Genomic DNA, 20,549 nt, shown 5'->3' with positions numbered 1-20,549 from the left:
TACGCCTATCCGAAACGCACTTTAAAGTACTGTTTACCTGTAGTAGGGTTAGGATTCATTCATTTATTCATAAGGTGTAGGTGTACGTGGATTGCCATATTTACTCTGGCACGACAGCCAATGTTCTCCGTAGATCTTGCGGCTTTGTACTATATTGTCACGTTCAATAACAACTCTACCTCGTCGTCGCTCCATATGAATGATTCTGGCTCGTTCCCCTTATTCTTCTTAGCCTTCTTGCCTGATTTCGACATGATTTTAACTGTTTGAACTACTGCACGTTAACTGAAACATCGAATTCCCGCGGCTGCTAAATGCCGCAGTGTATGCTCCGTAACCAATATATATATATATAAAAAAGCTTATATATATATATATATTTGTTTTTAAGTTTTGAAAAGGGTTTATTCATAACAAACCACCTAAGTTACATAATAAAAGTGCTAACGCACGTGGGCTTGGCCCCAACTAATTATTAAACAGTCCAAAGTTCAAGAGTTCTTAAATATATACGAGTATTAAATATTACTAATATTAATGTAAGGTTATAAATAGTCCTAAAATAGTTAGGTCTAATATTAATATGAGCTTAATCTATAATATTGGTATGGCTAGGGCTAACTTAGAGTAATATTAATGTAACTCTAGGATTGTTTAATGCTAATTCTAAGTTGCAAATAATTCAAAGTTGATTTAATCAAATGTTAACTAAAGCCTAAGGTAATCTATTTACAAAAGTATTCTAAAGGAGTCCCCATCAATTGTACAGATTGATGGGGACTCCCAAGCGTTTTTAAAGTTAGATAACGAGAGTCGGAAGTATTAGCACGCAATTCTGTTTTTGGTCACGCTGAGGGCATAGCGAATTATACCCTCAGGGGGGTCATTCCCATCGTGGAAGGTAGATTTATTTCGAAATTCCAGATGCTGTACAGCATTGTCTTAATTAGAAAGCGGGAAATACGACTCTGTTTTGGACTAGCAGGGGTCCAACGAAAAAATAAAACATAGGTACAGGATGGGAGAAATCTAGTTCCAAGGATAGAGGAGATAACAGGGGAAAAGTGGGTCTATACAGATTTCACACGGGAGCAATTGAGAAAACAGTGGTCTATAGTTTCTTTACGGGAACAGAAGGAGCACTTATCTGAGTCGATATATCCCCAATTCTTTAGAGAATCGCGGACCTTAATAGCGCGAAGTACAATTTTCCAGAGTATGTCGTTCTTATAATTTTCAGAAAAGTCATCTCGCACTAAATTCCAAAATTTGTCAAGACTAAAGTCAATCGGAAGTAAGGGAATCCAAAAGCGATGAAGAATTGGAGATACCGAGTTTTCCTTCAAGAGAGTTCGATAAAATTTCTTGGAAGAAAATTCAAAATCGCACCACTCCGTGCGGGAGAGAATCCAACGTAGAGTGGTGAGCGCTGAGAGAACACTCTCATAATATGGCGTCAAGATCTGTGTACTCGGGGTGGAGTTATCTCGGAGAGAGCTCCCCTCCGAGCGACAGGAGGCAAGCCTAGAGCCTAGAAAATATCTGGCCAAATAAAAGGATTTTGATTCGCGATCATCTAGATTGGAAATTACTGAGGCTAATTTAAGAGATTTACCTTTGATCAGGAAATTCGAAATGCCGAGACCACCGCTGCTGAGAGATTGGTGACAGGACGCTCGGCTAACCGTTTCAATTCGACAACCCCAGAAAAATGGCCAGATTAAAGCGTTCACCTTAGAAGATACCCATTTTGGGAAACACAAAACCGTAGAGAGATATAGGAGCTTGCTAATTCCGAGGGTGTTAACGATGAGTGATCGGCCGACAAGAGAAAGAGCGGGATTTCCATAAATTTAGATGTTTTTCTAATTTCTTTAGTTTTGGCTGCCAGTTAGCTAATTCAGTATCGCGGCCGAAAACAACACCTAGAATTTTAATTTTTGTCACCTATTTGAGGCCAAGTTGTTGGTCGTCGCGCGTACGCCACGCCTCCAACCACATGGCCTCTGTCTTCGTGAGATTAAGGCGTGCCCCAGAGCCACGCTCGTAAATATTAATCATGTTGAATAGAACTTGGAGAGAGCGATAAGATTTCACGATAGAGGTCGTATCGTCAGCATAGCTTCCAACTTTATAGCAGAGACCATGTGCGCCCGGAAGGAGAAAGCCTTCGATTTCAGGATTATTTCGGATTTTGCATGCGAGAGTTTCAACGCACAAAACATGGAGCAGGGGAGACAGGGAATCCCCCTGTCTTACCCCACGAGACAAAGGAATCGCATCGGTTAGCCACTCATTAACAATAACACGCATACTGGCCCCATTATATAAAGTGTTGATCCAAAAATAAAAAGACGGGCCAAAACCAAAACGGGGTAAGAGGCTTTGCAGAAAGGTGCGATTAACGCGATCGAAGGCTTTCTCTTGATCTAAACTAAGCAAAATGCCGGTTTAATTCGTGCGGTCGATGTAATCTAAGATATCTCTAAGTAAATGTAAGTTTGAAGTAATTTTGTGTCCGGGCACAGAACAAGTTTGATCTGGGTCAACGATATATTCCAGAACTTTAGAGAGTCGAAGAGAGAGAACTTTTGAGCATAACTTATAATCAACGTTTAAGAGGGAAATCGGACGCTAATTTTTCAGATTCTTACGATCTCCTTTCTTAAAAATAACGCGTGTGTTACTCATCTTCATGGAATCACACATCTCTCCGGTTTGGTAGCATGCATTTAAGACTCGACATAAATGTGGAGCTAAACGATCCCAAAATCTAGCGTACAATTCAACCGAAAGGCCATCAGGGCCAGGCGATTTATTCCTATTCATATTTTTCATGGCGAGAATAAGTTCGTCAGGCGTGATCTCGCCTTCACAACATGAAGCCTGATCAAAAGTTAATTTCCGTGATAGAGAAGATAAAAGATCTTCTTCAAGAGCAGCATCTATCGGTTCTTCGGAAAATAGCTGAGTGTAGAAATCGACATGAGCTTTTTCAATCTCTTCTTGGGAGGAGACTTCGATACCGGTAGAATCATAAACCGAAGAGATGTGGGATCGTTGAGCTTTAATTCTTTGTAAATTAAAAAAGTACCGAATGGGGCGTTCGCCTTCCTCTAGCCATTCTGCTCTACTACGAATAATGATTCCTTCGACTTGTTCAATTTGTTCGTCAAAATCACCTGGTCTCTTTGCAATTGTCTTCGCTTTTTACGGGAAAAGGAGATCATTTCTTCTTTAATAGACTGTTTTAAAAACTCCCACCAATCTTGGAGACACGGAAAACAAGATAAAAAACGTACATGATTATCGATTAGTTTCTCTATAGTAGCGCAAAAATCCTTATCGTTCAAAAGAGAGTTGTTAAAACACCAAACGCCTGGACCGCGTTTTACAGCGGTGGGAATATTAAAGGTAAGAAAACAAAATCGTGGTCGGATATCGAACAAGGGCGAATGTCACACTTAACGTTGGGTGATAATAAATCTTTCGAAATTAAAAACTTGTCAAGTCTACTCCCAATTCACCGTATGGAATTAAACCACGTAAATTCTCTTGATCTTGAATGCAAATTTCGCCAATCATCTGAAAGCGCGAAATCACTTCTTAAAGATTCGTAGTCTTTGTGTATAGAGATATTCCGACCAACTTTATCGAGAGCGTTGTCGTAACAATTAAAATTTCCCCGATGATAGTCGCAGAGGAGGGAGTGAAAAATTTAATCGAGGAGCTCAAAATTGCACGTCTGATTTAATAATGTTACGGCCCTCTGGGCCTCATCAGTGCAGTGCTGATGCTAACATGGGGGAGAACCGAAACGGTCACCCCAAACGACCCAACCTTTGTGGTATCGTCTAAGCCATGCTAGAGTGCTCAAACTAGAGTAAACTAGCGAGCATGCGCAATTGCAACAGCAATGACTCATCCTAGATAGAGTGCTCAATTTGGACATGAAAGCAAAGCTTTGTATGCCAAAGAGCTCTATCTAACTACAGAGAGTAATTTTTTTTTTTAATATCAAAGCCTGGAGACCAGGCGGTTTTATTTCGTCGATGATATCTATTTAAAATTCTAATTGATTAAAGTATTCCGATCAAATTATGAGTTACTTAGGTAATTACAGGTCTCAATTAACTAATGATATTTTCTCTTACAGGCGGCACGAACAGCGCACGGGCTATAACAGCCCGTAGCGCCCACCTGTAAGAGGTAACAAAATTCTATTTACAAGTTTTCTATTTACAAAGTTCTATTTAATAGTTTTTTATTTACAAAGAGTTTTTCCCGACCATGTGGGGCGCAAACAGCGCGCGGGCCTGTAACCCGGAGTAAGCACCCCTTATGGGCGAGCTTTAAGAAGTTTTATTATATACAAAGGTTCAGGGGGGAGCAAGAGAGGTAAAGAAAACGAGTTCACCAGCGTCGACCGAACAAAATGCATTTTTGAGAGACCAAAAATTCCTTGAGGTATCAGTGTTGCTACTAAGAATTCTGAGTTGGACATCTTTCTTAATTAAGTCGATAATCGCGTTGGATCTCAAAAGAGAACCTTCGAAGGTAGCTTTATTTCTGGCAAGCCAACACTAATATATGATGGTTGCCTTGAGAAAGTTAGATAAGGATATACCGGTGGTAGATTGGTCTAGGGAAAGGGGTAATAGATAGATGTAGGGGAGATAGAGAAGGGGGAGTCGAGTAGAACACGGAAAAGGGGGAGAAATGGTCCCGGACTTTCACAACTCTGGGACATCCCAAGAAGCAGTGTTCAATAGTTTCTGTTTTGCCGCAGATCGCTCATTTGTCATTATCGATGTATCCCCAGGACTTGAGGAGATATCTTACGCGGATAATTCTATGGATCAATAGCCAGATTAGATTGTTCTTCTTGTTTTCAATTAGCTTTAGGCGAGACTTACGCCACACCCAGGCCCAACGATTGATGGGGCGGTCCACAGCAGACGCCCAAAAACCGGAGCACCAGGGTGCAACGCAGACGGGGTCAAGCAACAAAAGATATAAATACTTACTGGTGAGTAAATCATGTAAAGCACCAGTTTTTTGATCCAAGGTATGGAAATTATCTAAACAAAGCCGGTTGCAATTTGAAGGAAGGAAGGAAGGAAGGAAGAGGGACCAGAATTGGTGGAAAAAGAAAAACGGGGATCTAGAATGGTTAACTTGTGTCCTAAAAAATATCGAGCTAGGTAATGCCATTTGGATGTGCCAAAGTCATCTCTTAAACTGGAAAAAACAGAAAGGCGCAGACTAGCGCACTTAGCTTTAAAATTAACGACGTTGAGGCCCCCAGAGGATGGGCGCGCACAACAGCGATCGCGACTAACATTTTCCATTTTCCCTTTCCAGATAAGAGGCCAAACGATCGATTTAAATTTAAATGGGGGTCATCCCCCCACCCCAATGGGTGGCAACGTGCCGTAAACGGCTTGCGACGTAAGTAGTAACAATTAAGGTCCTACTGATAAAAGAAAGGTCTCTTTGTTTCCAAAGATTTAGAACCGAATTTAGTTTGTCTAATTTGGCCTGCCAGTTGTCGTCGTTGACATTGACGAGGCCGTTTGAGAGGTAAACACCTAGCACTCTCATTTTAGTGACCCATCTGAGGCCATAGGGAGATTCAATTCTAGTTCGCCATTTTCCTAACCACATTGCTTAAGATTTGGACGTGTTTAGTTTAGCACCAGATCCTTGTTCAAATTTTGATACGATTCGGAGAAGTGAAGTAAGAGATCTTTCGGATTTTAAGATGCAGGTAGCATCATCAGCGTACTGGGATATTTTATATTGAAGGCCCCCTGCTTCGGGGAGGAGGAAACCTTCAACATATTTACAATTACGGATTTGCGTTGATAATACTTCTGAGACTAGCACATAAAGGAGAGGAGATAATGGGCATCCCTTGTCTCACCCCTCTCCGTAAGTGGAAAGGGGGGGGGGGGACAGGGAGCCATTAACAATGATTCTAGAGAAGGCTTTAGAATAAAATAGTTCGACCCACCCACAAAAGGAGGGGCCGAAACCAAATTTACGTAATACTCTCATCATGAATTCGTGGTCAACTCGGTCAAAAGCTTTTTCTTCATCTAAGGAAATGAGAATACCTGGTTCATTTGTTTTGTCAATCATGTCAAGGGTATCACGAAGTAAGGCCAAATTTGAAAAGATACTGCGGCCGACCACGCCGCACGTTTGGTCTGAGTGCACAATGGAGTTCATGACTTTTTTCAATCGTTCAGTGATGATTTTAGATGCTAACTTATAGTCAGTGTTTAACAAGGAAATTGGGCGCCAGTTTTTTGCGAGGCGTCGATCGTCTTTTCTGTGGATGAGTCGTAGGAGGCCCTCGTACTGGCTATCCGCGAGGGAGCCAGCAAGGAAGGCCTCGTGCAAAACAGAAAGGAGAGATTCAATCAAAACGTTCCAAAAACACGAATAAAATTTTGTTGGAAGGCCATCAGAACCGGGTGACTTGCCGGTTTGAAGGCCATCCAAGGCAGCAGACAGTTCAGTTGCCGTAAAAGGGCCTTCGCATAAACTGCGTTCAAAATCAGAGAATGACAAACTTAGATCATCGTGTATTTCTATTTGAACTTGCATGTCTAAGGGATCTTTAGAGAATCGATCGTTATAGTAATTAGTTAGAATGTTTACTAGATCAGGTTGAGATTTTTTCTCAATGCCATTTCCGTCCAAGAGGGATTCAAAGGAATAGCCCTTATTGAAGTTGAATACACTGATCAGACACTCCAGCGGTATTTAGCACCAAAGTGAAGCATTAGGGTCGATGTTTGATTCAAGCTCAAGAAGTGATAAACATGTCAACTTTTAATAGTCATAAAAATACAGTAGATTCTGTGATTTTTACAGCTGAGGAGAAAGCCCAGTTACTGTGCGGAGACTGCCCGCGCCAAATAACGATAGATAGACTAAAGCAGACGGTGGCTGTCGTGTCGAAAAGGAACGGCGAAGGATGGAAGTACGCGTTCCGACGCCACAAAGGCCGAACTCGCACAAAGGTAACTTAATTTATGTAAAGACCTCTATTACCTACATATATCTCGGCAACAACTGTAAGCTAAACTTCTTTTCCGTTCTTTTAGGGTCTTCGGCTATATTAAGAATGGTTGGGAAAGTAATTTTTACTGAGAAAAGGAAGCACTTGGCATCAAAACAACCACACGAATTGATGGTCTCTACGACCACAGCAACAACTACAAACAATGCTGCTTGTATTGTTTCTTCGGACACAGTCTGGCCACCAATAACCCAAGCTAAGGATATTGTTCCTAATTTCACAATGCAGCATTTCTTAGCCTATTTCATAGAGAGGAAAGTCAAAGAAAACGAGTCAAACAAAGATTATAAGAATGTTAGTTTGAAAGCATTTGGTTTATTTCGACATGGACATATCCAGCAAATAGAAGTCGCTTGTGAGGATCATAGAGAGGAAAGTCAAAGAAAACGAGTCAAACAAAGATTATAAGAATGTTAGTTCGAAAGCATTTGGTTTGTTTCGACATGGACATATCCAGCAAATAGAAGTCGCTTGTGAGGATGATAAAGTCTACTTTAAGTGTTTTTGCCTACCTGAAATGAAGAAAAGTTTAAGTTACAATGAAAAACTGACTTTATCCAACGATGAAGTGGTGTTTGCTAGTTGCCCTTGCCCAGCTGGTAAAGGTCCTCGTGGATCTTGCAAGCATATTGCTGCACTTTGCTATGCCCTGGAGGAATTTGTTAGACTGAAATGTTCTAGAGAATTTGAAACCTATACTTCAAGACTCCACACCTGGAATCAGCCACGAAAAAGAAAACTTCAACCCCAAACAGTATATGGAATAGATTTTTCGAAGAAAGTGTACAACAGAATAGAAACACTGCTAAGCCACTTAATGATCCCAGACGCCCATGTCACAGAACTAATAATGTTCAACAAGCCAACATGGAACTTCTTGAGCTTATTAATAATGTGAAATCTAACAGTGGGTTCTTTACCTTGCTCTCAAGTGAAAAGGCTCAACAAGAAAAGCCTCAGATAATATCTCCAATCAAGGTGCATCCAGTCTCATTTTATGATATACAGGACAGGGCTAGGAGAGTAAAAGACAAACTAAGACTAACTGATCAAGAAAGAGATAAAATAAAACAAACAACAAAGTTACAAAGTAAATGCCAGGAGTGGTTTGAGCACCGAAGAATAAGAATCACTGCGTCTCAATGCAAAAGAGCACTACTTAAGCCAACGACTAGTCCAACAGAGGCAATAAGAGATAACCTGAACTATAACAATCCATATTCAAGTAAATGCATGACTCAGGGATTGGAAGATGAGGCATCCATACTAAATATGTATTAAGAGAAACTATGCTGCAAAGCTATGGATTCAGGCTTTGTAATTTCTCAAAGCCATCCTTTCCTAGGGGCCTCACCTGATGGAGAAGTAGATGGGGGACTGGTGGAGATGAAGAGAATATTTTCCAATGGGATTTCACTCAAAGAGGCAGTGCGTAGTCGTGGTATCTGTAAATATTGCAGTGATGGGCTAGTCATCAATCCATCTCACAAACTTTTCTGCTAAGTACAGCTACAGATGTTTTGCACTGGGTGTTTATGGACAGACCTTGTTTTATCAGAATTTAAAGAACTGATCATCTTACATGTCAAGAGAAATGATCATTTTTTATCAGATGTCATCCCTAAACTGGAGAAGTTTTATGATTCACTTATAGTTTTAGAGTTAGCATATCCAAGAATCTCTCTCGGGCTTCCCAGATTAAGTAAATTACCTGACAGACAAGTTTAAATTGATATTTTTCACAATTAATGCTACAATATGCCCTGGGATGATAAAAAGCGTCTCACCATTCGCGCAGGGAGACGAACTGCAGGATTTTGAGTTTAAAATCAGAAATCGATTTCGACATGGTATGTTTGAATTCTATATCAGAAAGTAAGCGAGTATGAAATTTCCAGATGCCGGGACCATGATTAGAGCGGTTAGTCGTTAGTTCAAATTTTACAAAGTCATGATCGGATAGTACGTATACGCATGGAAGAATATTACATTTCGTTACTGGGGTTAGGCCTTTAGCTATGAGAAAGCGGTCAATTCTAGATACCTGTGTATGATCTTTGTAAGACCAGGTGAAACTTACTTTGCGCGGGTTGTTTTTACGCCAAATATCTGTAAGTGAGAAATCAGCACAAAGGGATCGGAGAAGTTTTTGATCAGACAATGGGATAGCAGAACAATTTAGTTTATCTAGGACATTGTCTACACAATTAAAGTCTTCCCCGATCACTAGATCACCTTGGGGGAGAAAGTAATTATGCAGTCAAGAGAAAAAACTTTTACGATCTGAAATAGCATTGGGAGAGTGAATATTTACGAAATTTAATTTAGAATTATAGTAGTCAATGAGTAAGCTCACTATTCTTCCGTCGGAATCGGTCAAAAAACGGATAATTCTGCCTAGGAAGTTTAAAGAAAAAAGGATGGCAACACCGGCAGACCTGCCAGCCCCGAAGGACCACAGACATTTGCCGCGCCAAAGTGTTTCGAATTCCTCCGCTTGTTTTTTACATGAGACATGTGTTTCTTGGAAAAAGATTATGTCACAGTTTGAAAATTTAATTCTTGAATAATCTTCCTACTTTTTCTAGAAAACCCGAGTTCTCGCGCATTTAAGGAAATTATTTTAAGCTTACTCATCGAGTTTGGTTAATAAACAAATAAGCAAATTAATAGATAAATTCATATCTGTACCGCCTTCTCCTGACTCTTTCCCATCCGTCGTCGCTATCAGTATCTGAATAATCGCGGCGAGAAGATCTGTCTCGGTCATCGCGCTTGCGATAGCGGTCATGGTCGCCTCTTCTCTCTTCCCGCTCATCTCTTCGATCATTCTTTCGGTCATCTCGCCGTTCATCTCGCTCATCTCGCCGTTCAGTCTTCGCCCCATCCCGCCGCTCATCCCCTCGCCCATCTTTTCTTTCAGAGTCCTTTTGTCGCTCGTCGCGTCCCTCAGGGGGTTGTTTCCTTTCTTCCTTCGTTTGCTTCTTTCGCTCTTCGTCTTGGTTACGTTTGTCTTCCTTTTCGCGTTTTTCCTTCATGCGTTTCAGTCTTTCATCCCGCTCCTTTTTCTTCTGTTCCTCCGTTTTCTCTACCTTCGCACCGGCATCAATAGGCCATTTTACAGTTGTGTACTCAGTTGCCAAGCCTTTGATTCAGAGTGAGGCTAAAGATGACCTTGTTATGATAGAGACCTGTATCTAGTTAGCATGATAACAAAGTGATTTACATTTGAAAGGCAGCAAGGTTTGTATCATAACAAGGTCATCTCTAGCCTCACTCCCGTTCAAAGGCTTGGCAACCAAGCACACAACTGTAAAATGGACTATTTGCGCTGAAGAGAACGAACGGGCAGCTGTCTGACAAACAAACTGAACATTTAGCCCCTTCCTCGCAATCTTCGGAAAGGTGGCCAGGGCGCTCACAGTTAAAGCAACGAACTGTTGAGCATTCCCTGGCCTAATGGCTCTCATCACCGCAGTTTCTGCACGATTTAGGCTGGTTCAGGCACCAGATACGTATCGTCTCACCGGCCACGCGGATAGTATTTGGGATCTTGTGGGCGATACTCATTCTGGCCGTTCGCACTCCGTTCTCGATATGTTGTGCGATCAGATCACGGCGGAAGCTGAAGACACGGCCATAGTGGCTAAGCTGGCCAGTTAAGGCCGTATCCAATTAAGGACCTTTTTAATGAACCTTCTTCGAAAGTTACATCAAAAAGTTCTAGAGCGCTTTATTTTCTCCGAAAAATCGAAAAGTTCGAATTACCCCTAAATGGCTGTTGTCCTCTTCGTAAAGCACTGAAAAATGATACAACTTTGGCAACTTCGTACGCTATGCAATCCCGCTTTTAAATTTTGTGTACAGATGGTCCTTTTATCTCTTAGAAAATATCAATTTCTTGTTATTTTGTTAGGTTCAAGTTTGAATAGTAACCCGTTGAAATAAAGTACGTTGAACGGCTGTCACGCAAGAGGTTATGTATTTCTAGCCAAGTGGAAAGATTGGCTTTCACCTCTTGCGTGACAGCCGTTCAACGTACTTTATTTCATCCGTTACTATCTGGGGCGGATCCAGCATTTAGTCAAGGGAATTCGGAGGGGGGTTCGGAGAATCATTCCCCTTATGAGGGATCCAAGATTTTAAAAATTAAGTCGTCGGAAACATGATTTCCAGCGTTCTGAGGGAAAATTTAGGGGGTTCGACCAAACCACCCGAACCACCCCTGGATCCGCCCCAGACTATTCAGACTTGAACGTAACAAAATAACAAGAAATTTTTATTACTATGATAAAAAGCAATAGCATACAGGTTCTTCGTAACAGAATTTGAAACAGGATATTGGCGGAGATGACCCCTCATACCATTTTGCCCTCCATTTAGCTTTTTTAGCTTTCAACTTTCCCCCGAAAACAAACAAAATGGCGGCGTCGGGCTGCCAGGAGCTTGGATCCGATACGAGTGATTTGAATTGTGGGTAGATCATAACAACAGTTCGAACGTACTGCATATAACGACAAACGTACTGTAGATAACGACAAACGTACTGCATATAACGACAAACGTACTGCATATAACGACAAACATACTGCATATAACGACAAACGTACTGCATATAACAACAATCGCACTGTATATAACGACACACGTACTTCATATAACGACAAACGTACTGTATGTAAGGACAAACGCACTGCATATAACGACAATCGTACTGCATATCACGACAATCGTACTGCATGTAACGATAATTGTACTGCATATAACGACAAAAGCATAGCTTATAACAAAGAAAATTGACATAAGAAAGTCATGGCGTTCCACATTATTTATTATCAAACACGCCAAACTGTTATTTCAGTGCGGGCGAATTTTGCGGATATTCATTTACGGGGAGTGCGAGACAGAAGTATGCGAAGCGGAACGAAATTGGCGCTTTGTTGTGTTGCTGTTTCTATTTTCTTCATTAAATGAAGAACTTTTCTGGTCGTCAAGCTGTTTTTCTTCGTTCGATTTATCTAATGACCTTGGATCAATATCTGCCAGCCATTCTGACTATTCGTCGTCGGAAATATGATTCCAATTGTCCGCCATTTGTTTTTTGTTTTTCGTAACTACAATCCAATTCTTCGCTTGCGCGATGCGAGAAAACCTGTTTAACCGGTACTCTACAATAGACGAGTACAAATACAGCGTGATATTTGTACTCGTCTATGGCGTTATTTGTACTCGTCTAGGTGTAGTTGGATAATAAAGAGTCATCCTGGGTACTAGAGTGAATCCGGATACGTGTGGACGGGCCAATTCGATTTGAATACGCTGTGATCACAACGTGTGGACGCAGATATATTTTCGTATCCGGAAAGCAAAAGTTGCGGATTCAAAAATATCCGGATACGTGTGGACGGGGCCTTAATCTATTCGACACTGTAGACTGTCGACAACCGAGTGGTATTATATAAGGTGGTTTGCAACCAATCTCTAGAGACACAGGTAACAATGGTGAAAGGAACAAATGCTGGTGGACGAACTAAAGAAGCTAATGAGATACCCATTGTTTACCTCCACCAACATGGCGGCCATGACGTAACGTGCAAACCACCTATAGTATCTACAAACTCGGACAGTTTGTCCACTAAAAAAAACAAAAAAAACTGTTGGAATCGCTTGACATTTCTAGACAAACATCTTATATCCCTAAGATGCATAGAAGAACCCTTTCATTGGATATTCTGTAAAAAATTACTAACTGCCGGGTGCTCGGCTGTTGAGCCTTCAGTCACAGCGTTGTAAATTACGAGTCATAACGTTTTAAAGTCTTGAAAGACTGATGAAAATAAAGGTCCACCTGGTTTTTTTAGTGCGTTTTCGTGAGTGTATTACTTTCTGATAATTACATGGGAACTTCTGGGTTATAAAAATGGCAGATGGGTCCTTTGAATAAATTCGTTCACGTCGCACACTATTGTAAAATTACAGTTTACATTTTCCAATTGAAATGATTGCTCTTTAATAATTATTATTAAGCACACTTTCTAAATGGATAGTAAAAAATATTTTGGATTAATATGGCTATTTCTATATCTATCCTAGCTTTGAGTTATTTCTTTCTTTTCTCTCTCATTACCGAGTGATGAATAAAACAATAGCTCGCCTTTAGCAAAGGGTTAGCTTTCGGTTGCAATATTTTCCTAAATGGGTTGGGAGATTTTTTTCTCCTAAATGCTGTTTTATGGTTTCATCAAGTATGAAAAAGCTTCAAAGTGCTCAATTCAGGTGTCAACCATAGATTGTAGACGTAAATTTCGAAAATAACTGAGTCCACTTTTTGTGCATTGTGGGGTGGAACTTCCCAAAATTTGTATATTATGTTGACCGGCTGTACTAGAGGTTCGCTGAAACCACAACATATTTTTATTTTCCCATAGTCCTCTACTCTATTTTAGTCACTCTGAATAAAAATATGTGAAAGAAGTTGGAATTAATATTGCGCTGCGCTGAGCCGAGATTAAAATTTCCTCGAACAAAAGTTATGCAAAATGACGAATAATTCAATTTGTGCCTTTGGGCCTTTGAGACCTGAAGCGATACAGAAAAATAAATGAACACGTGCTAAATCAAATATATTAGTGATGGACCATATTTTTGTATCCAGATCTGTTGCCATCTCCACGGACAAATGTAAAAACGACTTGATGCCCGTCTTCTATTTCAGATCTCACGTATTTATCGCCAATGAATTTAAATTCCACAATAGGGTTTCTTTTTGTCAACCACAATCTCAAAGTTCATGGTACAACATGGGCAAAATCAACGTTTTCATTCATGATCCGCTCATTCAACTTTGTGCCGAAATAACAATCAAGAGTTTCATTAGAAATAACAATCAAGAGTTTCATTAGAAATAACAATCAAGAGTTTCATTAGAAAAAACTTCATATATGAGTTTTTTCCTCGGATATCTTTTGGACGTTATCCTTTCCAGACTTTCATTAAAAACGTCGTCATCGACTTGAATTTCAATACGAACTTCGGGGTCTTCCCTGCGCACTGAGTACAACTTTCGCTTGATCTCCCTGTACACTCGTTCACAAAAAGCTTGCAAGCGATCGCTAAAGGAATCATTGTTCGGTTGTGACATCGTTTCCAATCGCATTACGGGCAACTTATTTCCATGGCATGGCCTCCATTCGTCAAATTTCTCACTGTACCCTTTAAAATGAATTTTAACCATGTTTCTCGCTTTTTCGACCTGTGTTATCTCAACTGGATAAATATTCTTATCCGTAATTTGTATTTTCTTGCATTTCTTAGGCTTGACTTCGGCGAATTCGTCAAAAAATCTCTTCGGAGTCTTGCACTCCCGCTTTGCCTTGTTGACCGCCATTTTTGAAAATTGGCGCTATTTGCATATTTAATTAACTTCGCATGTCAGGTGAGTAATATGGGGGCTTGGGACCAATTTCGGCAAATGTTCAGTTTTATATGGGATATGTTTGATATGCACAAAGAAAATAAACAAAGTTTTCTCCGTCAATCTGTGTAACCATGACGGCTCACTCTCCCATTTACCAATTTTTTGCACGATTCTGCTTGTACTGTCGGCACTAACTATTCGGCCAGAAAAGTCAGACATGATATATTTAAACAAGATCCAAGCGGTATGGAAGTGTTTATTCATTTTTTCCACCCTCGTGGTGGCTACTTTAATCTTTACCACGTGGAAATTTGACGCTGCCAAAAGCCTGAGGAAAGAGAACGCGACACAAGAATTATTTGTGTATCTTACGCAAACCGAGAGTTGTCTTCGAGCGAGTCTCATACTAAATCTGGATTTAGGCAACCGTTCAAAATGTCGCTGTGACGTTGTTGTGTTAAGTTACAAGGCAGAGTGCCACAAAGATCGCTCGGCTCACTTTACCTACTTTTTTGACAACGCAACCACTTGGGGATCTGGCCGTAACAGGCTATTCTTCCACGCTTTAGAGAAAATCACCCATTACATGTATTATATATTTCTTGACGATGACATTTCTCTAACGTTCAACAGAAAAGCAACTCCAGCAATGACACAACTCAGTCCAATTCAAGCTTTCCAAAACTGGCTTCTGGATTACGAGCCTGCAGTTGGTGTAGTGGACTACAGCAACAATCCAGCAAATTCCTTAATTCAATTGAATCGGAAGATTTGTAACAAATCCTTTGTAAACAACACCTCCGTTGCAAGTCCGATCATATTTTTCGATCCTGTTTTCAATGCCTTTCATGCAAAAGCAGTCGTGCACATATTTCCACTGGATACACGGTATGAACAAGTTAACTGGTGGTTCACTGATAAATATCTTTGTTCAGTAGTGGAGTTAAAGTTTCGTGGGCAAGCGCTGTTGTTTTTTCCTGTGACAGTCCAGAATCCTCTACATCGTCCATATCCGAGGTCTCTTGCTGGAGAGCAGGCAGCCTGGAGAGCATTCATTAAAGATATAAAAAGAGATGTCCCTGAGCGATTCGCAAATCATAGCCTACTTAGGAAATTCAAAAAGGATCCACAATTATACACGAGAGAATCTCAGACTTACTGCATGAATGTAACCCGTCACCAGGAAATTGTGCCATTTGCGCACTTTACCAAAGAAGAGGATCGAAGAAAAAAATACAAGTAGACATTTATGATGTTTGAAATTAAAAACAGCGAAAGAACTTGCATTGGTTTTGGCACAAAATAAAAGCTTATAGAAACTTTTTTAACTTCGAAGGTAGATGAAAACACTTTTTATTGGTTTGCTTTGATTCTATCAAAAAAATTAAATATTTAGAGAGAATACAAAATGTCAAGTCATTTGCCATTCCTCTGATTTTCTCGGCCAAAGCCTCCCTTAATCATATTTCCAATAATCTCGTACAGGTAGCCAACAAAGAATGTTTTAATTTCATTTGGAAAGGGAAGGATGGGATTGGACGGTTACCTTTGATGAATGAAATTGAATACGGAGAGGTAAGATGCTTGACTTAGACACCGTTGATTTTTGCACAGAGAACCATGCGTTTGTATAGTTCGAACGTATTTATTCAAAAATTGTTCCCGTTTTACATTTTTTCATTTACCAAATTATTAATCCAAATACGGTATTCTGTTTATGCCGACGTGATATCATCAAACAGTCAGTCACCATAATCAAGTTTAAATTACAAACTAGAATTATAGTACTTGAATAAATTTATCGTACATACTCACATGGACTGTTATTGTGAATTTCTGTTTATTAATGGGAGGGGTGGGGGCTTGATAGAGGGGGCTAAATAAAGTTCTTTCTCTAAAGAGGGGTGCTTATCAGGGGGGTTAACTTATTAGAGAGGGGGGCTTAATAGAGGATTTACGGTAAGTAATGCTACTCTTAGCATATTATGTAGAGTTAATAATATAAATAAAACTAGTGCCGTAAGTATTGCTACTATTGTAAGTCTGAGTACTAGTTAATTTTTTTAAGTAAAGTTTTTTTTTAAGAAATGTAAGAACGTAAGAATGGCAGTTATGCTAATATTATATATGAGGTATATAAGTAACTGGTGAGTGCATGTTGGCATATGCAAGCAGATATTCGATAAAGCATGCGCGCACGTGAACCATTAGCCTATAAAGGGAACCTCTGGGACAGAGGAGGGGGGTATGAGAAATATTGAAAAAAATTGTTTGCATAGTTTGAAAAGACAAAATAAACTGTTTGCAAACGTGATAGGGTAAAAAAAAAGTGTTTGCAGGGAAGTCAGGTAAGATGTTAAAAATGTTATAACCAAAACTGAAAAGAAAAAATTAAGTAACAAAATGAAGCCTTAGTATAAAAATTAACACAATTTAGGAACTAATAAGTGGTCACTCTGTATTAAGCAAATAAAAAATCTGAAAATAGCTAAATGTTTCTTGAAAAAAAGGGAATTCAGTGTGACAATTAAATCTCAACCTTACTCGCCAACGTATTGATTACGTCCTTCGTAAAGTAGTTCAATAAGGCAAAGGTAATATTCCCAAGGCGAAAAAGCTTTTTTAAGTTGTCTTAAACGTGGATTAATCCCATCTTAAATTTAAGTTTACTAAGTCTAAGTTGAGATTTAAGCAACTTATACACCGATTTAAGTCTTCCTTAAACCGAGCGTATACTATCTTAAGGCTAAACTTTAATGAAAGTTTAAGCTGACATTAAATGCGTGTAAACAAAATTATTCATTAAAGTTACATGTAATAGAACTTACACCTATTTGAAACGCACTTTAAAGTACTGTTTACCTGTAGTAGGGTTAGGATTCATTCATTTATTCATAAGGTGTAGGTGTACGTGGATTGCAATATTTACTCTGGCACGACAGTCAATGTTCTCCGTAGATTTTGCGGCTGTGTACTATATTGTCACGTTCAATAACAACTCTACCTCGTCGTCGCTCCATATGAATGATTCTGGCTCGTTCTCCTTATTCTTCTCAGCTTTCTTGCCTGATTTCGATATGATTTTAACTGTTTGAACTAGTGCACGTAAACTGAAACATCGAATTCCCGCGGCTGCTAAATGCTTGCGCGATGCGAGAAAACCTGTTTAAACAGTACTCTAAAATAGACGAGTACAAATACCGCGTGATATTTGTACTCGTCTATGGCGTTATTTGTACTCGTCTAGGTGTAGTTGGATAATAAAGAGTCACCCTGGATACTAGAGTGAATTCGGATACGTGTGGACGGGCGAATTCGATTTGAATACGCTGTGATCACATAACGTGTGGACGCAGACATATTTTCGTATCCGGAAAGAAAAAGTTGCGGATTCAAAAATATCTGGATACGTGTCGACGGGGCCTTAATCTATTCGACACCGTAGACTGTCGACAACGAGTGGTATTACATGAGGTGGTTTGCAACCAATCTCTAGAGACACGGGTAACAATGGTGAAAGGAACAAATGCTGGTGGACGAACAATAGGAGCTAACGAGATACCCATTGTTTACGTCCACCAACATGGCGGCCATGACGTAACGTGCAAACCACCTATAGTATGTACAAACTCGGACAGTTTGTCCACTAAAAAAAAAAACAAAAAAAAACTGTTGGAATCGCTTGACATTTCTAAGCAAACATCTTGTATCCCTAAGATGCATGGAAGAACCTTTCATTGGATATTCTGTAAAAACTTACTAACTGCCGGGTGCTCGGCTGTTGAGCCTTCAGTCACAGCGTTGTAAATTACGAGTCATAACGTTTTAAAGTCTTGAAAGACTGATGAAAATAAAAGTCTACCTGGTTTTTTTAGTGCGTTTTCGTGAGTGTATTACTTTCTGATGATTACATGGGAACTTCTGGGTTATAAAAATGGCAGATGGGTCCTTTGAATAAATTCGTTCACGTCGCACTGCACTATTGTAAAATTACAGTTTACATTTTCCAATTGAAATGATTGCTCTTTAATAATTATTAGTAAGCACACTTTCTAAATGGATAGTAAAAAATATTTTGGATCAATATGGCTATTTCTATATCTATCCTAGCTTTGAGTTATTTCTTTCTTTTCTCTCTCATTACCGAGTGATGAATAAAACAATAGCTCGCCTTTAGCAAAGAGTTAGCTTTCGGTTGCAGTATTTTCCTAAATGGGTTGGGAGATTTTTCTCTCCTAAATGCTGTTTTATGGTTTCATCAAGTATGAAAAAGCTTTAAAGTGCTCAATTCAGGTGTCAACCACAGATTGTAGATGTAAATTTCGTAAATAACTGAGTCCGCTTTTTGTGCATCGTAGGGTGGAACTTCCGAAAATGTGTATATTATGTTCACCGGCTGTACTAGACGTTCGCTGAATCCACATATTTTTATTTTTCCATACCCCTCTACTCTATTTTAATCACTCTGAATAAAAATATGTGAAAGAAGTTGGAATTAATATTGCGCTGCGCTGAGCCGAGATTAAAATTTCCTCGAACAAAAGTTATGCAAAATGACGAATAATTCAATTTGTGCCTTTGGGCCTTTGAGCCTTGAAGCGATACAGAAAAATAAATCAACACGTGCTAAATCAAATATATTAATGATGAACCATATTTTTGTATCCACATCTGTTGCCATCTCCACGGACAAATGTAAAAACGACTTGATGCCCGTCTTCAATTTCAGATCTCACGTATTTATCGCCAATGAATTTAAATTCCACAATAGGGTTTCTTTTTGTCAACCAAAATCTCAAAGTTCCTGGTACAACATGGGCAAAATCAACGTTTTCATTCATGATCCGCTCATTCCACTTTGTGCCGAAATAACAATCAAGAGTTTCATTAGAAATAACAATCAAGAGTTTCAAACAACAACAAACATATGAAACATATGTATGAACTGCGGTTATGAAACGTATATGTGAACGATCCTTCGCAGTAAAGCACTATTTGAGCAATAGTGAAAATCAGACCTGAAAAAAATTTCAGGCCTGTACAGGATTCGAACCACTGACCTACGGGTTTATGTCGAATTAATTTGATGGCCTGCTCCCAGTTGGCTTATTAGCTCAATTGGTAGAGCGCTGCACTAGTATCGCAGAGGTCAGTGGTTCGAATCCCGTACAGGCCTGAAATTTTTTTTATTTTCAGGTCTGATTTTCACTATTGCTCAAATAGTGCTTTATTGCGAAGGATCGTGCACATATATGAATCAAGAATTTCATCAGAAAAAACTTCATATATGAGTTTTTTCCTCTGATATCTTTTGGACGTTATCCTTCCCAGACTTTCATTAAAAACGTCGTCATCGACTTGAATTTCAATACGAACTTCGGGGTCCTCCCTGCGCACTGAGTACAACTTTCGCTTGATGTCCCTGTACACTCGTTCACAAAAAGCTTGCAAGCGATCGCTAAAGGAATCACTGTTTGGTTGTGACATCGGTTCCAATCGCATTACGGGCAACTTATTTCCATGGCATGGCCTCCATTCGTCAAATTTCTCACTGTACCCTTTGAATGAATTTTAACCATGTTTCTCGCTTTTTCGACCTGTGTTATCTCAACTGGATAAATATTCTTATCCGTAATTTGTATTTTCTTGCATTTCTTAGGCTTAACTTCGGCGAATTCGTCAATAAATCTCTTCGGAGTCTTACACTCCCGCTTTCCCCTGTTGACGGCCATTTTTGAAAATTGGTGCTCTTTGCATATTTAATTAGCTGCGCATGTCAGGTGAGTAATATGGGGGCTTAAGACCAATTTCGGCAAATGTTCAGTTTTATATGGGATAAGTTTGATATGCAAAAAGGAAATAAACAAAGTTTTCTCCGTCAATCTGTGTAACCATGACGGCTCACTGTCCCATTTACCAATTTTTTGCACGATTCTGCTTGTACTGTCGGCACTAACTATTCGGCCAGAAAAGTCTGACATGATATATTCAAACAAGATCCAAGCGGTATGGAAGTGTTTATTCATTTTTTCCACCCTA

The 20,549-nt window shown here is 39.6% G+C and overlaps 1 protein-coding gene and 1 pseudogene across 1 annotated transcript; both read left to right on the top strand.

Annotated features, from left to right (window-relative positions):
* Window positions 1-6,833: 6,833 nt before the first annotated feature.
* On the top strand, window positions 6,834-8,944 carry LOC111339680 (uncharacterized; annotated as a pseudogene).
* A 5,382-nt stretch (window positions 8,945-14,326) lies between these two features.
* LOC148726483 (uncharacterized) lies at window positions 14,327-16,330 on the top strand. Its single transcript, XM_088729149.1, has one exon. It carries the CDS (start codon window positions 14,728-14,730, stop codon window positions 15,751-15,753), a length of 1,026 nt encoding a protein of 341 aa, XP_088585275.1. The 5' UTR covers window positions 14,327-14,727; the 3' UTR covers window positions 15,754-16,330.
* The last annotated feature ends 4,219 nt before the right edge of the window (window positions 16,331-20,549 follow it).

Source organism: Stylophora pistillata, chromosome 7 (assembly GCF_964205215.1).
Source record: "Stylophora pistillata chromosome 7, jaStyPist1.2, whole genome shotgun sequence".
NCBI classification, from domain to species: domain Eukaryota; kingdom Metazoa; phylum Cnidaria; class Anthozoa; order Scleractinia; family Pocilloporidae; genus Stylophora; species Stylophora pistillata.
Note: the sequence above shows the minus strand (reverse complement) of the source record. Positions and strands in the feature narration are given on the sequence as shown.

Bases quoted from the DNA above. Each gene is read 5' to 3' on its own strand.
- LOC148726483 (XM_088729149.1), top strand. From the start codon at position 14,728: ATGATATATTTAAACAAGATCCAAGCGGTATGGAAGTGTTTATTCATT.